The sequence below is a fragment of the Molossus molossus genome, unplaced genomic scaffold (genome assembly GCF_014108415.1).
Source record: "Molossus molossus isolate mMolMol1 unplaced genomic scaffold, mMolMol1.p scaffold_m16_p_14, whole genome shotgun sequence".
NCBI classification, from domain to species: domain Eukaryota; kingdom Metazoa; phylum Chordata; class Mammalia; order Chiroptera; family Molossidae; genus Molossus; species Molossus molossus.
In genome coordinates, this window is record NW_023425349.1 from 66,804,091 (window position 1) to 66,828,211 (window position 24,121).

At 38.6% G+C, this 24,121-nt stretch overlaps 1 protein-coding gene across 4 annotated transcripts in view; it reads right to left on the reverse strand.

The window, feature by feature from the left end:
- PSIP1 (PC4 and SFRS1 interacting protein 1) overlaps positions 1–22,562 on the reverse strand; it is a 45,884-nt gene extending 23,322 nt beyond the window's left edge. The window contains exons 1-5 of one of the 4 annotated variants that reach the window (XM_036260300.1): positions 22,387–22,463; positions 21,614–21,835; positions 18,298–18,374; positions 4,084–4,222; positions 1,309–1,413 (exon numbers count right to left, since the gene is read on the reverse strand). In XM_036260300.1, coding sequence (XP_036116193.1) covers positions 1,309–1,413; positions 4,084–4,222; positions 18,298–18,374; positions 21,614–21,685 — 393 coding nt within the window. In that variant the 5' untranslated portion in view covers positions 21,686–21,835; positions 22,387–22,463. Of the gene's footprint in view, positions 1–1,308; positions 1,414–4,083; positions 4,223–18,297; positions 18,375–21,613; positions 21,836–22,386 lie in introns of all 4 variants that reach the window. The other 3 variants (XM_036260302.1, XM_036260304.1, XM_036260303.1) reach the window with 3 other exon arrangements.
- Between the last annotated feature and the right edge of the window lie 1,559 nt (positions 22,563–24,121).

Consider the following 24,121-nt stretch of genomic DNA (forward strand, 5'->3'; position numbering starts at 1 on the left):
TTAAGAGGTCATAGGGACTTTGGAGATGGTCTTATAACCATTTCATGAGCCTAAAATGGCAAAATGACTCTTGTTACAGGTCAAAAAAAAAAAAACTTAGAAATAAACCTAGAGCCTGGCTGATGTGGCTCAGTGGTTGAGCATCGATCCATGCACCAAGAGGTTGCCATTTCCATTTCTGGTCAGGGCACATGCCCAGGTTGTGGGCCCGATCCCCAGTGGGGGACACACAGGAGGAAGCCAATCGATGCTCTCGCTCATTGATGTTTCTATCTCTCTCTCCTTGTCCCTTCCTCTCTCTCTAAAAATCAATAAAGAAAAAAAAAAAGAAATAAACCTAGGTTTTTAAAATTCCAGTTCAAGCCTGGCTGGTGTGACTCAGTGGTTGAGCATCAACCCATGCACCAAGAGGTCGCTGATTCCATTCGGGGTCAGGGCACATGCCCAGGTTGTGGGCCCGATCCCCAGTAGGGAGCATGCAGGAGGCAGCCCATTGATGTTCTCTTTCATTGATGTTTCTATCTCTTCCTCTCTCTAAAAATAAATAAAGAAAAACAATTACAAATAAAATAAAATTCTAGTTCAGTGTCCTTTCCAGTACAACCATCACACAATCCTTACTTTAAAAATATTCCCAACAGCCCTGGCCAGTTTGGCTCAGCGGTTAGAGCGTCGGCCTGCGGTCCTGAGAGACCCGGGTTCGGTTCCCGCTAAGGGCGCGTACCTCGGTTGCAGTTCGTCCCCGGCCCTGGTCGGTCGTGAGGGTGGCAGCCACTGGATGTGTTCCTTTCACATCATGTTTCTCTCTCTCTCTGTTCCTCTCTCTCCCTCCCACTCTACCTGAGCAAAGAATGGAAAAATGTCCTCGGGTGAAGATTAAAAAAAAATATATATATATATATTCCCAACAGCCCTGGTCGTTTTGGCTCAGTGGTTGTAGCCTCGGCCTGCGGACCAGAGAGTCCTGGGTTCGGTTCCTGCTACGGGCACATACAAAAAAAAAAAAAAATTCCCAACAAATAGTAATCTACTCTCCTATAGTTAGACTTCCTATTTCACACAGCAAAATAACTTCATATAAAAACATCCATGCATCTTAAGATGTAAAATTATTTTACAATAAAATAATTTAATAATAAATAGTAACTTACTATTAACACAATGAAATAAACCTTAAAAATATTTTCTCATTCATTATTTAACTACGTTAACAATTACTTTCTAGTTTGGATCAAATAATCATCTCATTTTACAATTCCTCCCTTGCAAAAAAAAACAGGTTTAGAATACAAGAGAAATTAAACAAACCTCATTGCTGGCTTTTTCTTCATGGTCAGTATCTTCCTTTGAAACACTAGTTTCTTTTTCTTCAACTTCAACATCAGATGATGCATTTGATTGTTTAGCTGATGCCTAAGAACAATGGAATGTATTAATTTCACAAACTAAGATATTTACCAACTTTAAATTTTTTTACCGAAGAAAAATGAAAAGCCTGTTTGTAAGAAAGTTAGAAAAGTACTCTAAATTTATGTTCCACAGGTCAATATATACATATTTTAAAAATATTTTTAAATGTTGTTTTCTTTAGAAAAGTCCTATAACATATTATATACCTGCAACTGAATGTATACAAGTGCAGATGATAAAACAGTGAGGCCAAAATGAAAGTACAATCACGAAGAATACAATTCTAATATTCTAACCAACAAACAATGTAAGTTGATTTAGAATAGCACAGACCTCCACTGTATTAAATTATTGAAACATTCTGGAGAGAGAAGCTTAACTATGTACTCTAAGACATACAGCCTAGCTTCACTGAAAGACTTTGGCCTGGCTGGTATGGCTCAGGGGTTGAGCATCAACCCGTGCACCAAGAGGTCACCGGTTTGATTCCCGATCAGGGCACATGCCCATGTTGTGGGCCAAATCCCCAGTGGGGGCCATACAGGAGGCAGCCAATCGATGTGCTCTTTCTCCCCCTCCCTTCCTCTCTCTCAAATCAATAAAGAAAAAAAAAAGATTTAAAAAATAAAGACTTTGATCTATAACTCAAACTTAGTTTATTTAAAATGCAGATTCCAAGACCCAAACTTAAGTGATTCTGATTTAATAGTACTGAGTTTGAGTTCAATAATCATCATTAAATTGCAAAAAAAAAAAAATCAAAAGACTCCAGTGATAGATACTTAAGAAGGTGATCTAGTGGCCTAGACTTTCATTAATACTAACAAAAAACATGAATAACAGAGGCAATATAGTGCACACTGGGAGATGAGGGTAAGCACAGATTTACAAAATAGCATTATAATCCAAACTGTGCCCCTTTCTAGCTCTGTTCCCTTTGTCAAGTCTTTTAAGCTGTAAACTATTTCCTCTTTTGTAAGAAAAGACAATGCTGATAAACCACAAATTACAAAGTTGTAACCAAAAATGTAAAAATGCCCCCAAATTACTTAAAGCACTATACAAATATTTATAAATTATGATAAATTATAAATTTAAGCTTGGGCATCACTGCTTTCCCCAAACTCTAGGAATGTGCCACTGGGGGTGTATTTGGGTCAGGAACAAAGAATACATCACAACAGCACAATCATTCATACTTTTGTTAAAGACAGAAAATCATTGGGTTTCGTACATACAATCAACCAGTAATTTCTTGTTAAAAGGGAAATTCCAAGTATATATGGTGAAAACTATCTGAAGACTAAGTAGGTAGATAGGAACAGAGGATAGGGTGACCACGCTGGGCAATCTGGATGAAAAAGACCTTCAAGGTAAGTCATAGGACACGTGATTCAAGTTAAGTTATAAAATGTTAGTTTTACACCCTGGCCGGTTTGGCTCAGTGGGTACAGTGTTGGCCCTCCGAACGAAGAGTCTTGGGTTCAATTCTGGTAAAGGGCATGTGCCTCGGTTTTGGTTCGGTCACCAGCCCTGGTCAATGTGTCTCTCTCACATCAATGTTTCTTTCTTTCTTTCTTTCTCTCTCTCTTCCCTTCCCTCCCTCCCTGCCTCCTCCCACTCTGTCTGAAAGTAAGTGGAAAAATATCCTCAGGTGAGGATTTAAAAATTTTAAAAATGTTAGTTTTAGAAAACTATCAACCTCTTTGGACTCACTTTACAGTCAAAGCAATGATGATGGGAAACCACTCATTTATTCTTGAGACATTCATGCAACAAATATTTAATGAATACCTACTCTGCCCACAACATACAACAATGGACATACAACTTCTTTGTTCATGGAGTTAATAGTCTATGGCAATAAAATACAGGAGCAATTATGATATGGTATTGCGAATTTTTAACAAATAAATTTTGGATGGTAATGAAGGCACTTAGGATTATCTAATGGAGCCCTTGAGCATCAGTGAAAGGGTTAAATGTTCCAGATATAATAGCACCTGAAAAGTTTTCAAAGTAAAGAAAAAGTATGGCACATGCAAGGAACCAAAAAATATAGAGAGATTTAAAAGTAGAAAGTTGCAAATTTTCTAGTTTGTTGCTATCTCCTTCTTTAGGTTACTCATACTCTTCCTAGTGTTTACTACCTCAAGTCTAATATAAATGAACAAAAATTCTGGTCACATGAAAAAGAATAAAAAGGAGGTTTAAGGCTAATCTTCTAAACACCAAAAACATTTAAGTATAATTTGCACAGTGCTATAAGTACTTTTGTCCCATATTTAATTTAATTCATCTGATGACCATATTCTAATACAATGTTATGAATAAAGAAATTATAATGAATAAGAAAACACGCCTTTCAAATTATAAACCTAAATTTGAAAGAACAGTACATATGGCTTTAAATTCAATGATATAGTAAATAAACTCTCAATCAGATGGAATTAACAACAATACATCCAAGTTTTCTGAGATCTATTTAACCATGCAGGTAATAATTTCATCAGTTCATCTACATATGAAAGGTCAATATTCAACATCACAAATAACCATCTGAAACTGACATGGTTCTTAAATTAATATTTTCTTTTCCTACAGCCAGAATAGTGATTATTCTCCAAGAGTGGACACATAATACTAAACTAAATATCATGTAATATGACGCACCTGTTGACTTGAAAATTTCACTTTCGGATTGTTATCTATCTCCCATAAACCTTCATTAAAGCCTTTTCGTTTATTTGGTTTTCCATACTTTTCCTTATTTTCTGAATAAGGAAATATATCCTTTGGGCCTAAAAAAGCACTAAAAAAGGAGAGGAGGAAAAATGTGAGTGCAAAGCAGTATCAAGATACAAGTTAATAAACAGCACTACCATATGATGCAATTATCAAAATTCTTAATCTAAAATGCATTAAAAATCTTAAATAAAGGGGTGCACACAAATAAGTATACTTAATTCTGATTGCTTTGATAAAATTCAGTCACAAGCTCCTACAACCACAATCCTATTTAAAAAAACAAGGAAGTTTGGGGGAGGAAACTAGAGGTGGAAGATGGCAGACAAATGGAGAAGAAAAAAATAAATTAAAAAATAAAAATAAAAAAACAAGCAGGTTGCCTAACAATAAGAACATACTTAAGGGTACCGACCAGGACGCTTAAAAACTGTTAAAATGGCAAATTCTGTTATATATTGTACAACATAAAATGAAAACTGACATGGCTGCATTAATACATTTAAATGCACTTCAAATAAAAGTTTATTTCAAAGTAATTTGGTATATTACACAACTCATAAAAGTTAATAAAGTATATTGCTATATATATTTGTTTTATATTTATACAAGTACATTTTTATAACAAAATTGTTAGAAATTTTACTTTTTCAATAAGGTAATCGGATGTTCTAAGTGGTTCATTCATACACAAACACACAACAGTCAATACTGGTATTTGTGGTAACTCTGTCCTGTAAAGACATTGCAAATACTGAATTAGTAAATACTGCACTACTACTCCAGAAAAAATACAAGGAAGGTTCCTGAGAGACTCTGGTCACATTTTTTTTCAACAAATCAAAATACATAGTTTTATGTGTTTCTATTTAAAGACAACTTATTTAATAAATATTGGAAAGTAATTAACACTGAACTATCAGCCAAGAGATTATAACACTTTCTCCATAAGACACAGCACAACTTTCTTGCACTTATGAACACTAAACAACACTTCAGCACTACATTTGGGGGACATTATAAACAGCAAAATGACCAACAAACAACACAAATATGCAAAAGCGTCAGTTAGGTGTGGTTCAGTGGTTAAGCACTGACCCATGCACCAAGAGGTCACTGGTTAGATTCCTGGTCAGGGCACATGCCCAGGTTGTGATCCTGATCCCCAGTAGGGGGCATGTAGGAGGCAGCCACTGATGTTCTCACTCATCAACATTTCTCTCTCTCCCTTCCTCCCTCTAAAAATCAATAAAAAGAGAAAAAAATACGCAAAAGCCATGGCACTACATAAGACTGCAAGAAGGGCACTTGTTTACAGTATAAGAGCTTAAAAAGGCAACAGCAATGCCTTGTTTAGCCTCAGCTAGGAATATGTACATCAAATTACTCATTACTCATATTTTTTGCCATTTTGCACACCAACATGACCACAAAGGCACCACAGGTATTGATTTGGAATTACAAATAAATTTTAGTGAGCAAGTGAATTCACAAATATTGAATCCGAAACACCTATCAGAAAGAATATATGTACCCCTATGTTGTTAGCAGCACTATTTACAATAGCTAAGATCTGGAAACAGCCCAAATGTCCATCAGTAGACGAATGGATAAAAAAGCTGTGGTACATATACACAATGGAGTACTATACAGCTATAAGAAAGAAAGATCTCTTATCCTTTGAGATGACATGGAGGGACCTGAAAATGAAAAGTATTATGCTAAGTGAAACAAGCCAAGCAGAGAAAGACAAATACCACATGATCTCACTTATTTGTGGAATATAACTAAACAAACTGATGAACAAAATTGACCCACAGATATAGAGGTAGGGTAGACTGAAAAACTCTAGAAGAAGGGGTACTGGGGGAGAAGAGATAAACGACAGAACTTATATGCATGTATGCATAACCAATGGACATAGACAACAAAGCTGGGGAAGGGGCGGGGGGGTTCAGGAGGAGGGTGTCAATGGGGGGAAAAGGAGAAACATCTGTAACAAAAACAAATAAAAATAATTTAAAAAAACAAATATGGTATCCACCAACAAAGAGATTGTTTTTGTGTGTATACATGTACAGATGCATTTACCCCTTATATCTCCATACGTCAGTCAGTTCTGTAGAAGTCTTGTCAATTCTATCAAGGTAGATGCACACAGTATGTATGAGTTTTTTGCTATGATGGTTGTTATACATGTATTCTCCAAAGCAAAAGGAAAACTAAATGACCACTCATTTCTTTGAAAATGTGCTAAAATTTAAGATTATTAATTATTAACTAGATATATATCACAAATTCCTTATCTGTTAAAATTCTTTAAGAACTGGGAACCTACCCTGGCTGGGTGGCTCAGTTAGTAGGAATGTCGTCCCATACACCAAAAGGTTGTGGTTTCAAATTCTGGTCAGGGCATATGTCTAGGCTGTCTAGGTTACAGGTTTGAGCCCCTATTGGGGCACACACAGGAGGCAACCAACTGATGTTTCTCTCTCACATCGACCTCATTCTCTCTCTCCACCCCTTCCCCTCTCTCTAAAATCAATAAGCATATCCTTGGATGAGGATTAAAAAAAAAAATTGGCCTTGCCAGTGTGGCTCAGTGGATTGAGCACTGGCCCACTGCACAAAGAGACAGCTGGTTCTATTCCCGGTCAGGACACACGCCCAGGTTTGGGGCTCAATCCCCAGTAGGGGGCGTGCAGGAGGCAGCCAATGCATGTTTCTCTCTTTCCTTCTCCATTCCTCTCTCTCTAAAAAAATTTAAAATACATATATATTCTAAAAAATTGGGGATCTAATGATGATAGTTAACATTTCAGTTAGAATATTTTTTAAAATTTTAAGATAAAAATTTCAATTAAAGAGACTTAGAGCTCTATTTCAATATAATCACTGCATTTAAAAGTCAGATTACTTAAATTCTATAATTGAGGAATATTCAATGTATCCATGTATTTTAACTGCACATCAATTAAGGCACACTTAAATCATCATCTCATTTGATCCAGAAATTCAGATTTTTAATAGGCATTCATTCATTCCTATCCATAGTCTCAAACTAGAAAAATTAATACATTTAGTTAAAACAGTAAAACAATTCTTTCTACATAATCAGCTTCAAATTCCAAGTAAACTACTTGAGTTAAACCTATATCAAAAATAAAATAGCCCTTGCTGGCCAGTGTGGCTCAGTGAATTGAGCGTCGTCCCATGGACTGAGACCCAGTTTGATTCCTGGGCAGGGCACATGCCCAGGTTATGTGCTGGATCCCTGGTGGGTGGGGGCATGCAGGAGGCAGCTAATCTATGTTTCTCTCTCTCTCAAAAAATTCAATAGAAACATATTTTAAAAAAATAAATAAATAAAATAGCCCAGCCCTGCCAATGTTGAGCATCAACCTATGCCCCAGGAGATCTCTGGTTCGATTCCTAGTGAGGGGGCATGCAGGAGACAGCCAATTGATGTTTCCCTCATCATCAATGTTTCTATCGTTCTCCCTCTCCCTTCCCCAATCTGAAATCAATAAAGAAACATTAAAAAATAAAATAAAATAGCCCAGCCAGTGTGGCTCAGTGGTTGAATATCAACCCATGCTCCAAGAGGCTGCTGGTTGATTCCAGGTCAGGGCACATGCCTAGGTTGTGGGCTCGATCCCCAGAAGGGGTCATGCAGGAGGCAGCTGATGGGTGTTTCTCTCTTATCAATGGTAGATTTCTATCTCTATCTCCCCCTCTCCCTTAAAATCAATAGAAACATAAAAAAATAAAAAATATTTTCATTTAGAAAAAAGCAAGTCAACACAAAATCTCTCTTAAAACCCTACAAAAGCAACTCATAAGGCCAAAAATGACAAGAGACAAATATAACTACGTTGGAAGCTGGAAAGAAGACTGAAAAGTTGGATACCAAGCAGCAGTGCAGAAAGTCAGACAGTAGTACCCTCATTTATAGTGCAAAATTTCCAAAGGGCTCAAAATTGGCGGCATCAGGAAATTCAAGAAGTGGAAGGTATCTTAAATACTTAATAAAATAACAGAAAAATGTTTTAAATCTTCATGCATGGAATATTTTTAGCTATGATTCTAATCCTAAAAGCTATTTAAAGAGAAGACTAATTCTACCACAAGGCTATTTAGTGTTTATAGGCTTGACAAGTTAAATTTACATGGATTTTTCTTTTCTCAAAATAGGCACTCCTTACTTCTCATGACAGTATGAGACCATAAAAATGTGCAAGGCAATCTTAACAACGGAAAAAATTATGGTTGTTCCATAACCTATAAATATTGTCAAAACTTTGAACACTCTACTACTGACAGTGTGCAAGGAAATGAATAAAAATTAGCAAACTACTTATTTAGTACTTATTTGTACTTTAAAATATTAGAAACATTGAGATTTAAAGTGTTTCATTTCTTTGTAAAACTTACCAAGAGTAGTTTGAACAGTGCTGCCTTCTGATCACATAACCTATGATACAGAGTGAGCATATTTTCTATGTTTTGGCAAACTGTCATACTCCTAAGTATGATCAGCTTCCAATATTTTATCCTTTGCACTACCTTCATTGTGAAATATCTTTGTTTTTGTTGGCACCACTTCCTCTGAGACATCATCATGTTATATACAGAAGGTTAAAAAAATATTCACACATAAAAAGATGCTCCATATCATTAGCTATCAGTGAAATGTAAATGAAAACCACAACGAGGTACTAACTTTACATCCACTAGGATAGCTATTAATAAATGGGAAAAATAATAACAAGTCTTGGGAAAGATATAGAAAAATTGGAACCCTCATACTGTACATTCCTGGTAGGAATGTAAAATGGTGTCAGGTGATTTTAAAACAGTCTGGCAATTCCTCGAAAGATTAAACACAAAGTGACCCTTTGGCCCAGTAATTCCACTCCTACAGGAATACAAACATGTCCACACAAATGTTCATAGCAGCATTATCTGTAACAGGCAAAAGTAGAAACAATCCAGATATCTGATTGTTTGAATAATATGATAAATGAATAAATATGGTAGATCAACACAATGAATACTTGGAAATAAAAAGAAATGAAATACTGCCCTGGCTGGTTTGCCTCAGCAGTTAGGAGGATCAGCCTGCGGCCCGAAGGGTTGTGGGTTTGATTTCTGGTCAAGGACACATACCTGGGTTACAAATTTGATCCCCAGCCCATTGGGGTGGTGCAGGAGGCAACCAATCGATGTCATCAATGTCCCTCTCTCCCTCTTTCCCACTCTTTCTAAAAATCAATGAAAAAATATATCCGCAGGTGAGAATTAACAAAAAATAAACTAAATACTATCACATGCCACATTATAGTGATCCTTAAAAACATGCTAAGTAAAAAGGCCAGTCATTAAAGGCCACATGCTGTACAGCTCCATTTACTTGAAATAGCCAAAGGCAAACAGAGCCCTGGCCGGTTTGGCTCAGTGGTTAGAGCGTCAGCCTACGGTCCACAGAGGCCCGGGTTCGGTTCCCGCTAAGGGCATGTACCTCGGCTGCAGTTTGTCCCCAGCCCTGGTTGGGTCGTGCTGGTGGCAGCCCCTCGATGTGTCCCTTTCATAGGGATGTTTCTCTCTCTTCCTCTCTCTCCCTCCTGCTCTGTCTGAATAAAAAATGGAAAAGTGTCTTCAAATGAGGATAAAAAAACAAAAACAAAGGCAAATAGACTAGTGGTTGCCTAGGGCAAGAAAGAAGGGAAAATTGGAGAAACATGGGTAGTATCTGGTAACGGGTATAGGGTTTCTTTTGGGTGCTGAACATGTTGTAGAAGTGTGCAAATGGCTACATTATCTGGATATATTAAAATCTAATGAACTGTAAACTTTAAATGGAAGAATTATTTAGAATATGAATTTATCTCAATAAAGCTGTTAAAATATTTTTCAGTGAATACCACATGCTAGCAAAGAAAACAGAACTGAGGCTCAGGGAGGCTGAGGCAGCTGGAGCCCCAGGCAGCTGCTCTTAAAGGCCCTGTGCACAGACTTATTGGACTCCCTCCCTCTAAGCTTGGAGGGGAGGCAGCCCAAGGGGCGCCAGAGACAGACCGGGAAGAACTGAGCAGTTTGGCATTGGAGCGAGGGCTGGAGAGGGGGCTTTCTCCTGGACAGATTTGCTGTCAGAGGCCTTTGTTCCTTTGGTGAACACTTCCCTTGGGCGGCAGACAGCTGCCATATCTGGGACTCCAGCAACCTGGCTCACACTGTTTGCCCCACCCTGGTGATTCCCTGAGGCCCTGCCCCACCCAACTTTCAGGCCCACCCACACTGTTGCCAGTTGTTTAACCATAGGATTGGCCTGCCTTGGATCCTGCTTCAGATTTTCCTAAATTCTTTCAAACCAGGAGCATCTGGTCTCAGCTAGCCCCATATCTCTTGTTAAGTAATACATAGAAACAAACACAGGGAGGCAACCAAAATGAGGAGACAAAGAAACAGGTCCCAAATGAAAAACCTCCAGGAAAAGAACTAAGCGAAATGGAGATAAGCAACCTAACAGATGCTGAGTTCAAAATACTGTTTATAAGGATGCTCAATGAACTTAGTGAGAATCTCAGCGAACTTAGTGAGGGCCTCACGAGCAAAAAAAGGACCAGTCAGCCCTGGCCACTTTGGCTCAGCGGTGAGAGCATCGGCCTGTGGTCCGGAGATGCCTGGGTTCGGTTCCCGCTAAGGGAACGTACCTCGGATTGCAGTTTGTACCCGGCCCTGGTTGGGTCGTGTGGGTGGCAGCCACTCAATGTGTCCCTTTCACATTGATGTTTCTCTCTCTCTCTCTCTCCCACTCCCACTCTATCTCAACATAAAATGTCCTTGGGTAAGGATAAAAAAAAAAAAAAAAAGGACCAGTCAGAAACGGAGGCACTAACTGAAGTAAGAATAATTTATACAGATTTAATAGTAGAGTAGGTAAAGCCAAGAAGCAAACCATCCATTTGGAATATAAGGAAGCAAAAAACCGAACAGCAAAAAAAAAAAAAATCCAAAAAATTGAGGATAGTGTAAGGAGCCTCTGGGACAACTTCAAACATGCCAACATTTGCATCTTGGGGTGCCAGAAGGAGAAGAGAGAGAACAAGAAATTGAAAACCTATTTGAAACAATAATGGTAGAAAACTTCCCTAACTTGGTGAAGGAAACAGACATACAAGTCCAGGAAGCACAGAGAGTCCCAAACAAGATGAACCCTAAGAGGCCCACACCAAGACACATCATCATCAAAATGCAAAAGGTTCAAGACAAGGGGAGAATCTTTTTTTTTTTTTTTTTATCCTCACCCGAGGACATTTTCCCATTTTTTGTTCAGGTAGAGTAGGAGGAAGAGAGAGAGAGAGAGAGAGAGAGAGAGAGAGAGAGAGAAACATAGACGTGAAAGGGACACATCGAGTGGCTGCCACCCGCACAACCAACCAGGGCCAGGAACAAACTGCAACCAAGGTACGTGGCCTTAGCGGGAACCGAACCCGGGTCTCTCCAGACCACAAGTCGATGCTCTAACCGCTGAGCCAAACCAGTCAGGGCCAAGGGGAGAATCTTAAAAGCAGCAAGAGAAAAGCAGTTGGTTACCTACAAGGGAGTTCCCATAAAACTGACTGTCAGCTGATTTCTTATAATAAACTTTGCAGACCAGAAGGGAGTGGCAAGAAATATTCAGAGTGATGAAAAACAAGAACCTACAACCAAGATTACTCTATCCTGCAAAGCTGTCATTTAGAATTGATGACCATATAAAGAGTTTCCCAGACAAAAAGTTAAAGGAGTTCATCAGCACCAAACCATTATTATATGAAATGTTGAAGGATCTTTTTGAAGAAAAAGATAAAATATGTGAACAAACAAAAAGGCAATGAATAGATATCTATCGACAATGGAATTTACAATCAAAATGAACAGGCAGAACAGAAACATTCTCATAGATACTGAGAACATTTTGTTGGTTGCCAGATGGCAGGGGGTTTGGAGGAATGGGTGAAAAAGGTGAAGGGATTAAGAAGAACAAGTTGGTTGCTAGATGACAAACCTCAATGAGAAGGGAGATTGGGGGGGTGGGAAGAAACAAAACAAAGAACTTTTATGTATAACCAATGGACAAAGACAACAGTGTGGGAAAAGGCAGGAGGGGGCCAGGTTTGGGGAGGAGGGGGTCAATGGGGGTAAAATGAGGCACATTTGTAATACATTCAACAGTAAAATTTAAAAAATAAAATGGCACACAAATCTCAAAGGCAGCGATTCTCCACCTGTGGGTCGTGACTCCTTTGGGGGGGGGGGGTGTCAAATGACTCCTTTCACAGGGGTTGCCTAAAACCTAACAGTAGCAAAATTACAGTTATGAAGTAGCAACGAAAATAATTTTATGGTTGGGGGTCACCACAACATCAGGAACTGTATTAAAGGGTCACGGCATTAGGAAGGTTGAGAACCACTGCTCAAAGGAAACATCAAAACACTAACAGGTTTAGGAGTTGTCTCTAAAAAAATGAGTAAAAAATGCTTCCTTTGTAGATAATTTTTACGTTGTTTAAAAAAATTTAACAATGAAAAAATATGAAGTAATTCAAAGTAACTTAGCCACAAAATTCCCAAGCTGAAAGGAAACTTAGAAGATCACAAAAATCCTCATTTTAAAGACCAGAAAACCAATGGTCAGAACGATGGACAACTCAGGCAAGGTCATCAAGTGATTTTTTTTAACAGCAGAGCCTCATATCTTTACAATGTTCCTTAAAAAGGTTTCAGGCCCTGGCCGGTTTGGCTCAGCGGCTGGAGCGTCGGCCTGCGGTACAGAGAGACCCGGGTTCAGTTCCCGCTAAGGGCACGTACCTTGGTTGCAGTTTGTCCCCGGCCCTGGTTGGTCATGCGGGTGGCAGCCACTCGATGTGTCCCTCCACATCAATGTTTCTCTCTCTCTCTCCCTCCCGCTCTATCTGAACAAAAAATGGAAAAAAATGTCCTCTGGTGAGGATTAAAAAAAAAAAAAAAAAAGTTTCAGGATTTCCTTTACCCACTGTCGTCTTTGAAACATCTACTAATACTAATGCTATATCTCTATACATAAATAAGAACTCAAACTTCAAATATCAATGCCGAAGCCCATAATAACCAAGACTTATGTAAAATATCCTAAGAAAATAACAAATCATTAACTGCGGTACTAATTTTATAATTATGAAGGAACTTAAATCCTCCAAGTGTGTTGTTATATGGCATACTCCTAAAGGCCTAAGAGTTTTCCTGTGTATTCTAATTTTTCAGATTGTAAGTACACAGAAAAGCAGCTATTTCTCTAAATTCTCTTTTTTGTAAACAATGTATATACCCACAAATACACATACATCCCTCACAAAAGGTCAGCTATCTCACCTAGAACCCTTCCTTTAAAGTAGACCAGAAGTTGCATATAAAAAATGGGAAAGCTTATCAGAGCTAAAGATACTAGCCCTGGCCGGTTTGGTTCAGCGGTTGGAGCGTCGGCCTGAGGCACAGAGAGACCCGGGTTCGGTTCCCGCTAAGGGCACGTACCTCGGTTGCAGTTTGCCCCGGCCCTGGTTGGTCGTGCAGGTGGCAGCCACTCCATGTGTCCCTTCACATCGATGTTTCTCTCTCTCTCTCTTCCTCTCTCTCCCTCTCGCTCTATCTGAACAAAAAAATGGAAAAATGTCCTCGGGTGAGGATAAAAAAAAAAAAAAAAGATACTAAACCTACAACTCATTTACCTGTTGCTAAATATTACTAAATAGCAAGTTCTATTTTTAAAAAATTGATCCCAACTTGCTGTTTATTTTCTCTTTAAATCACAAAATATAACACTGTTTCACAACTAGGTTTTATATTTTACAACAGCATGCATTCTTTTATAATAGAATTATGATTCAATAGACAATTGAATGTACATCTACACTGTGCCATGAACCTGCTAGTAGAGATACGAATAAAAAGTTCCTCTCTTCATTATTTGATATTAGGCTCATGTAAAACTATACAAATCCCACACCAACACATGCAGCTTTGGCTAGAGGACAGAAGTTGTACAGAAGAATGAGTGCAGAAGAAAATAAAATCCTATTCTATAATTCATTCCTTTATCCTTTCTCATGCACAGGTTATACAAAAAACTGGACACCACCAGTACCTCCCATTCACCTCATCTCCTAACACTGTACATTAGGCAGGTTTTAAAACAGGCTGGACAGTTCTAAAGTTCCTAGAACTGAGCATCCAACCTCTTTGTATTAAAAAACAAAAACAAAGCAGTAAGGAGATAAAAGCAGCAAAAACACCATCTTCATTTAAATTTTCTAGACTTTAGTTAAGTGGATATACCTAGGTGAGAGTATTCCCTCAATTAGCAATGGTGGTAATTAGTCAGCAAACTCACAAAACACATCAAACAATTTATAATACTAAGTATTAGTCATGGAAAAATACTATGCAATATTATCTTTAATTAACAGCTGACATTTCATGTTTAATTCATGCCAATCACTGTTCCAAGCATTTTTCATGTAATATCCCTATTTGCACCCCAAAGTTGACGTAGACTATATTCTTGTTCCCATTTTACAAATAATAAAAGGACACGAGGTTAAGTAACCTGCCCAAGGTCATAGCAGGTTAAATGGCAGTCAGGATTTAAACACAGACTTCTGATTTAATTGGCTTAAAACACTATATAAATGGTGGTCAATGGAAGGCAAATTCCTAATAAACAAATGATTTTATCTAGGGCATAGAGCTTTCAATCTATTACCAAATATTTATTTAACAGCTACTATGCTCCAGACACTTAAGTAAATGATGACAAACAAGAAAAGGTCCCTGTTCTCTACACTCTTCATTTGTGGGTGAGGAAAAAGAAAAAAAAAAAATATTAATCTTTATTGCAATAGAGAAAATAAGCATAAAAAGGAGGATTTGAGCTAAGATCCAGACTAAAAACAAGAAGGCATTTTCCAACAAAGGGAAAACAAGCAAGAAAAACCTGAGACAAAATAAAATATACTTATAAACAGTGAAAAAAAATGGATGAGGTTGGAGAGGTAAAAAGCATAGGATAGTTCATAGAGGGTCTCACAAACTGCACTTGGAGATAAAATTTGGAGGTTCTGTTGGTTGGTAACACTTGTAAGGGAGCCATTGAAGGTTTACAGACAGGGAAATGATGTGATCTGACTGCAATATAAAGATCAACTATATATGAAGAGTAGAAACTAGACCAAGATAGGGTTAGGACATTATTTGCAAGATAATTGTGGCATGGACTTGAGTTGAAGCAGAGGATATGGAGAAGAGTGGACATGTTAGAATGCACTTTAAAGGGAAAAAAAAAAAACTAGACTTGCTGGCTAACTATATGTGGAGAGGAAGGGGAAAGATTAATATGTAATCAAGGAAAACACCAAGACTTTTGGCTCCAGAAAAGCACTGGGTCCATGTCAGTCTCATTTATTAAGTATCTGTTTTGAAGATGTTAGTTTTAAGATACCTAGTATATGGTCACAGTTGGTACACACTTATTGTTGTCTAACATGCAAAACTTGATTGCTGGATGAATTTACTGTGAATGTCATAAAACACTAAAAAAATACAGATGTTTTCACGACAATGTAAAAACTCTCATTTTTAAATGCTGGGGAAGGTATGATCATTCTTCACCTAAATATAACATGAGAGTGAACTATGTGTTCCAAAAAATCTTAAGTACATATATATAAAAGTTATGAACAAAATTTTCTAAATTGCCATTTTATTTTCTATGTTCTTCCTTGCCCATCTCCCTAACTACAGGCCATTAGAATAAACTCCTGTTTATGCAAAATCCAAACTGAAAGGTTCAAAAAACCACCGTTCAACTTCTGAGTGGGGAGGAGGGAGAAGGCAAATCATCAGAGGTCTAGTTTCTTTTTTTTTCTCTTTTATCCTCACCCGAGGATATTTTTCCATTTTTTGTACAAATAGAGTGGGAGGGAGGGAGAGAGAGAAACATCGACGTGAAGGGACACATCGAGTGGCTGCCACCCGCACGACCAACCAGGGCCGGGGACAAACTGCAACCGAAGTACGTGCCCTTAGCGGGAACCGAACCCGGGTCTCTCAGGGCTGCAGGCCGACGCTCTAACCGCTGAGCCAAACTGGCCAGGGCCAGAGGTCTAGTTTCTAAAAACTAACCTGAAGTACAAAAAAAGTTAAGCCACCGAAACGACAAATACAGCAGCATGACCTTTCCAAAGACAAATGGTATATTTATAAAAACACTAAGGCACAAAACATTACAGTGCATTTCGAAATGAAAATGTACTATTAGCTTAATTTTAAAATTCCATTCCAATTCCTTGAATACATTCTAATTTCTTTTTTTCCTCTAATTTTTTAAATATTAGTAATTCATTGTCTTCGATAATCAAACTATGCTTATGAAAGTTTAGTTATTTAGTGTAGTTTGATTTAAAATTTACAGATACAATGTAAAAACCCTCATTTTTAAATGTTGGGGAAGGTACAATCACTCTTCATCTAAATTTAACATAAAAGTAAACTGTGTTCTATAAAACTATAAGAATATATATAAAAGTATAAAAATCTGTTCCATTTCATAAAAATTAAGTCTGAAGAATTCTAAACTTATAAAACTGAAAAATTCTAAGAAATATCTACTCACATTATTCTAATAAGTTTCCAAACTTCACATGTATCAAAGTCATCTAGAAGGCTTGCTAGACAGATTACAGGGCCCCATTCCTCAGTCTGACTCAGTAGGTCAGAGGTGGGGCCAAGAATTTGCATAGCTAAAGCTCCCCTGTATTGCTGGTGCAACCTGACTTGATACCACCCTTTGAAAATCCCTGCACCAATACATAGTACACAAGTGTTTCATTAAAAGATACCTTTTCCTAATAAATTGATGGAAGTTTTTAAATGGCATATTATCCCATGGAATCAGTAATTCATCATTTCTTACAAAATTAAATGTTGATATATAGGATATACCTAAACCCAACTGAAAATAATTATGGTGAAGGCCAATCCAATTCTGGACTCAAAACTGTATTTTAAAGAAAATAACTATATGGCATAGTATGATACCATTAATATGAAATGTCCAGAATTGGGAAATCTAGACAGACAGTAAAACAGTGGTTGTCTAGGGTTGCAGAAGGAATGAAGAATGACCACTAATATGTATGGAAGTAAATACACTAAAACTCACTGAATTACACACTTTAAACAAGTAAAACTTATGACACAAATTACATCTCAATTAAGCTGTAAAAAGAAGTTATAGAAAAGTTCATATAGTAGCTAAGCAGCATTAAACGAAATGTTGCCACTATACTCTTAGGAATATATAATTCTCATTAGAATATCAATACCTTTGTTTCTCCTGGTCCCAGATAAATAAGCATACTTTACCAAAATTATGGTTAATTCTACTTCAGGTGTAAAAACCAGTGAGATTATATATAGTAAGTGTAAGGCCATTAAATTAAAGGGATGCAGGATATTATTTTCTGAAATTAATGAGATAGCCCCTTGAGTAATCCTATGGACCTAGAAGTAACAGTTCAACAGTTGTCATTTTTAAAATTAGTGTGTTTCACCAAATGGGGTTCCCAGCCCATTTATCCACCAGGGGCAGCAGAGCAGTCACAGTATCTCTCAGGACCATATAAATACACACAGAGATCTAGATTTCTTTTTCTCCCCTTTCCCACACTATACCATTTTGCATGGCTAATATAACAAAGCCTAAAATAAGGTGCCACGTTGTCCTTATACAAAGCACTTATACTAAATATGAATTCTAATGACTTAAAACTTTACTTACTTTCATCCATCATTTTTCTAGTTGCTGAGAGGATCCATGTACAGTTTTCTTTTATTGTTAAGGAACCATCTCTTCCAAAAGTTAAAACCTACAGTGTCTGATTTTTCTACCCTAAAAATAAATTTTAAAAGGGAGACTGGAAGACTTTTCCCAAAGTTCAAAAATGATTCTAAGTTTCCTATTCCTTTACTATCTTCTCTTTGAGTCAATCTCTACTTGTTTTCAATTTATATCCAACGACCCTGCTAAATTAACTCTGATTTGCCTTTAGACCTAAAATGACTTACGTCTCATGTGTTCCAAAAAAGAAAATGGGTAGTTTGTTTGTTGGTGGTTTTACAGCTCCATCAGGAACTTCATCTACCTAAAAGAAAGATCAGACAAATTAAAATATTTTAAATCATACATACCTCATACAACAGACTAAACTAGGAAGAAAACATCCAAAAAGGACCTGATATGTGGACCAGTTCTACAGGTCCATAATCCCTCCTCCCTAGTTTTGAAATCCAGTAAAGTTCTAAAAACCAAGATATTTCTAAAAATTCATATGGTGACAAAACCTTATCTGACAGTGAAGTTATTGCCATCATTTCTTCTATCCACTTAGTGTTTCTACAGATGCTTCTCTGCAGAAATATTGTGTAAGATTGTTGTTATGTGCCATCTCAGACCTTATCAGAAGCAAAATATATGGCACATATGTACCATCATTACCTTTCTAAAATCCCCAAATTCTGAATTTTTTAACATATCCGACCCTAAGCATTTTAGATAATGGAGTATAAACCTGTTCAAAATTCCTAAATGATATTTCTGCAGGGAGGCTATATAAATATTGGATCACTGTAAAAGGAGGCATTAATAGAAGGTTAAAGAATGTTTCTCAAAGTCTGAAACATATTCTGAAAAGATCTTATACTTACATGGGCTGAATCACATGAAGTTACCTGTTCCTTTTTTCTCTTTCAATCCTAACTAAGGAAGAAGTGATCAGGTGCTTTTGTGTTTAACATATCTGTAATACTTGTTATTTTCACTTATTAATTAAAGAAAAGCAGATCTCAGAGTTAAAGCCATCAGGTAAGGCAAAAGTATCTAGCCAGAATTTAGTAACATTTCTATTTCATTTCATTTCATTATTTAAACTTCATAGTAACATTTTCTCCCTCATTTCAAATACACTTTTTAAAAAATCAATTGACTTTGTTAAGAAGGAAGCAGCCAATCAGAGGACCTACCATGTTCTGCATGCATTATAACATGTTGAAGAAAAGACCATGGGGATGATTTGCCTGGCAGTCTGAAAGTTTCCGGCATCAATAGAATTACTACCATCCAGCACTCAGGGACTTTCTTCATTTATCTGATCAATGATTATTTCACCTGTCATTTCAATTTTGTAAGAAGGCCCCAAGAATTATGAACATCCTTAGAGGCCTTAAGATAAGGGCTTTTTTGTCAAACTAGTTCATATGCTTGTTCCACCTAGCAAACAGCTTTAAAAGTCTGTGCAAATGTCTAGCACCTACAGAGTTTAATAAATGTTAAGCAATTTTTTTAAGTTGACTTTAAAAATGATTAGTGGTGGTGGTTCAGGATCACAAGAATGTGCAAGACATTAAAATTAATGAGGTTTGGGATATGTAAACAGAAAATGTTAAAATCAAAATAGGAACAGATGGTTGTCACTGTCACCACTGAGATACTAAATACATATTCTAAACTCTCTAAAGCAAAGACTTAGAATTTGAAAGATTGGAAAGAAGACAGAAAAAGGAATATAATTCTTGCACACAGATAATATATCAAAACAAAATTCATTTGCTTCTAAGAAAAAAAGGAGAAAAGACATGTCCCATTCCAATACAAACGAACTTGTTAAATATAGAATTTAGTAAATAAAGAAGGAAAATTCTCTGGCCCTCCTAAGGGTACTTTATTTTGCTTTTATCAGCACTCTTACTCACCTATCATACTGAAGCATGTGGGGAGGATAATTTGGAAGAGTAGATAATTTTTAAAACATTTCATTTGGCTTTTAACTGTATTGTGGCATAGAAATCTGAAAATAGTTGTATCTCATTGCCTCAGATTTGATAACACTTCAAAATAAATAAGGGTGCTAAAACCATGAGAAAAGTATCTTGGAGGGGCCTTAAACCTGCCAAGTTTCCCTGTGCTCTATTCAAACACGAAATAAAGTGTTTTGTAAGTGCATTATTACGTACTACGGACCATAGAGGTATAAAGAAATTCAGTTTATGTCTATTGTCCTCAAGAAGCTTGCAATCTATTTGGAAATTAAGGCATGTACGTTAGAGTTAAAATAAGAGGATATCAGAAAAGAAACAGACTTTCAAATATACAGACAGGAATTATGATTAAGGATTGTTCAAGTAAGACTCCAATGAAAAGGTAGCCTTGATAGACTGGGGGCTGAAATTTTCCAGATTGGGGGGAAGAAACTGTTAACCTGAGTCTGTACAGAACTAGATGGGAAAAATTAAGCAACAGTAACATTTTATATTTGGATAGCACTCAGCAACTCCATAATTCTCTGTAACCAATAGGTATGTTTCCTCCAGCTGCCATAATTTTAATCATCTTTAAGAAACAACACTCCTGCCCTGGCCAGTCTGGCTCAGCGGTTGGAGCATCGGCCTGCAGACCAGAGAGTCCCGGGTTCGGTTCCTGCTAGAGGCACGTACCAAAAAAAAAAAAAAAAAAAGAAAAGAAAGAACACTCCTCAAAGAGTAAATTAGTGGAAATTACAACTTTACAATACCCCATTTATATTTAAGAATTTTTTAGCTTACTAATCTAATGGCTCTCAACACTTTTTAGGTTCCATCATTATCTTAGAGCCTAAGTCCTTCCATAAACTAACAAAAATATCTTCTTCTGAAAATGGCACGTACTTAGACAATAGCAATTTCTAAATGTCACAAAAAATCCTGGGTCCTTAACTTAATCACCTCTTGCACCCAGGAGTTTGGGTCGATTTCTTTTGTCCCTGTGAAACAATTTACGAGGTAAAACAACTTCTTCAAGGTCACAAGGCAAACTTCATAAATAAAAACGTGAAAATAAATTTTCTATACTTTCCTTGGTGCTAATTGTACAATTTTCATGAATACCTAGTCCTAATCTCTTTAAACAAGCAAATCCAGAAGGCCTCATCAACTACAAAACATGAATACCTGTATACCCAATGTAATCACATATCTCTTTGACATCCAAGAGTTCACATAGGTTTCACTGATATTATCCTTTTTACTCAAAATTAAGAAAATGTCGTTTTATTATTAATTTTTAAACATAAAATCCATACTTGATTATTTTCACCTAAATGAAACATTAACCTGCCAATGTCTGTCAAAACAAGCCATAGGGAAATACATTAAAATGTAGAAACACTTGGATTTTTACAAGTACATGGGAGATTACTGGGCAAAAAAACTAAAGTAAAAGGTCGGTTTACAAATGAGGCTACTGGAAAGCCGAACGAGAAAGGACACGAGAAAAAATTAAGAGAAAGGATAGGATGGAGGCCTCTAAAGAAGGTAGCGCCGCTAAATGCGAAGGTTAAAAATCACTTACTCGGGCTGGCCAATGAGGATAACCTTTCATCTTGGCGAAGATGAGGTCTCCAGGTTTGAAATCGCGAGTCATGTTTCGTGAGGGGCGATGCCGCGGATCCGGATCCGAAGACCAGTGAGGAGGTGCGGCGGTACGGACGGCGGGGGGATGCGGGAGGACCGCCGGGAACGGAGGCTCCGGGGCGGCGGGGGCCGGAGGATGCCTCGGGGTGTTCCAACGCGCCTGCAAGGGGGAGCGCGGAGGGCGGTTAAAGCTAAGAAACCCGGAGGGAGGGGCCTCCGGGGAGGGACGGGGGAGGGGGAGGACCGCGGAGGGAGGACGAGGAGGGTGAGGGTGGGGGTGGGGGTGGGGGTGGGAGTGGGAGAGTGAGGGGAGAGCAGCCTCCCGCTCCTCCCCCGCGAGTGCGCGGCCTCCGCGGCCCCAGAGATACCCCTCCAGGCCTCGGCAGGTCCAGCGCTCTACGACCGAAAAGACGCCACCACCTGAGGCAGAGATGCTTCTCAGCCCCAATTTCCCTTCTCCCACCCCATCTTTCCTCCAGCTTTTTCCTCCGGGTATAAGCCCCAAGGAGGGATCGGAGGGGGGGGCAATGGCAAAAGAAAGGGGAACTTTCCCTTTCCATTCACACACGACCTCTCCCCCTGCGACCTGCTTCCCGACGGTCGCAGCCCAGGGCCGCTCCCCCGCTCCCGGCGGGCCGCGGCCACTTCCCCGCTACAGCCAGGAGCGAGGCCACCGAGGGGGGGCGGGGCGAGTCTCCGCCGCCCGCTCACCTGCCGGGGCTGCGGACGCTGAGGCTGCGGTGGCGGGCCGGCCGCCACTGCCCGCGTTCACGCAAGCCACCTGCGCCACCAGCTGCCGCAGAGGCGTCTCAACGACTCCGAATCGCAACCGCCACCGCCGCTGCCGCCGCCGTCCCTGCGCTGCTCCCGCGCGGCTCCCGCTCGGCGCCCGCTAGCACTGGGGCGGGACCAACTGCTCGCCGAGGAAAGGGAAGCAACGTAGCACCCGCCTAAAGTGTGTGGCTCCGAAGCGAAACTACGGAAGACCCTAATTTCCCAAGCACTTGTTTTTCTCATAATTACAGCTAAGTGGAGGGAGAGACGGCTGTGAAGGGAAAAGGTGTAGGTGAAAATAGATCGTCCTGCTGCGGCTCCCCCCTGCGGTTTGTAGAGTGGTCGGGCCCGGCCCGCCCCTGCTGGCTGCTCTGCGTGTGTATTTGTATGTGTACTGTATGTAAAGGCCGGGAGGGAGGAAACGATTGTTGTGGACCGGGTTTGGGAGCGGGTATCCGGGCCTCCAGCCCTTGGCTGTGTGTTAGGGAGAACCTGGCAGCCTAAGCTGCATGTTCTTGCATCGTTTCCCAGGGTGGGGAGCATTTAATGCTGCACTTGCGCGGTTTGCACCATCCAAAAACGAACTGTACAAAAACCGGTAGATGAAATCCGAGCATGAGGCGGTTGCAGGGTGTGCAGCTTGTAGGCCTCGTACACCTCACAGAATGGGCCTTGCCAGTCTCCTTTTTCTTGAAATTGTAATATGAGAAAGCCCATTTCTTTTCTTTTAAATTTAAAGCACAAAGAACTGTTAAGAAAATGCAGTCCTAACAAATGCAAAATGTGATGAGTAGAAAACAATGACAGGAAAGCATAAGCCTTTTAGATAGGATGTGGGTTTGGGCTCTAAGTAAATTTTAGCTGCGTCTCAATTTTAATTCCCTAGTAGAATGGTAGCTGGTAAGTGGTAGTGTAGAATTGTTACTAAAGCCACAATGTCTTATTTCTGAAAATACTCTTCAAGGGATTTCTAAAATTATTTTATTTTTTTATCCTTTAGCCAATACTGACTTACAAGTATAGTAAATACGCATTTTGAAAATTAATAAAAATTAATCTTAAGTTTTTGTTTCATCTTTCATTGCATCCCCCCAAAAAGTACCTATTCTGTGTTGGGAATACAACCATGAACAATAAGCACAAATACTTCCCATTTAAAACAGAATGAAAATGAAAAAAGCATAATGTTAAATATATAAATAATGGTAATGTAGCTCATGCTCCTTTAAATGGGGAAAAACTTTAATTTGGGTAAACATTGAGAAGAATTTTCTGAAAGCAATACACATGCTGTTAAAAGAATGAAAGAAGACATTCCCAATGCAAAATGTCCTGCAAGTAGTTTCAAAAGACTAAATCATACTTCAGCAACATGCAGAGGATTCCAAGTGGTACAAAAGAACTGACTGGCAAGGGAGTGGGTAGGGTTGGAGAAATGTCTTGAAGTTTCTCATCCTGACTTTGAGTTTGGTGTGATGTATACTCGTTAGCTATTATTATACATTGCTGAGCAAGAAACGGTAAAGATGAATCTTTAAAAAGTAGATAGTAGAAAGAAGCTGGAGGTTACCATTTTACGCCTTAAGTGACCCATTTCTGGATGAGACTGGTAACTGAAAAAGGCAAGAAAGAGCACATGTAAGTACACAAAGGAATAATTGTCAGGTCTTAG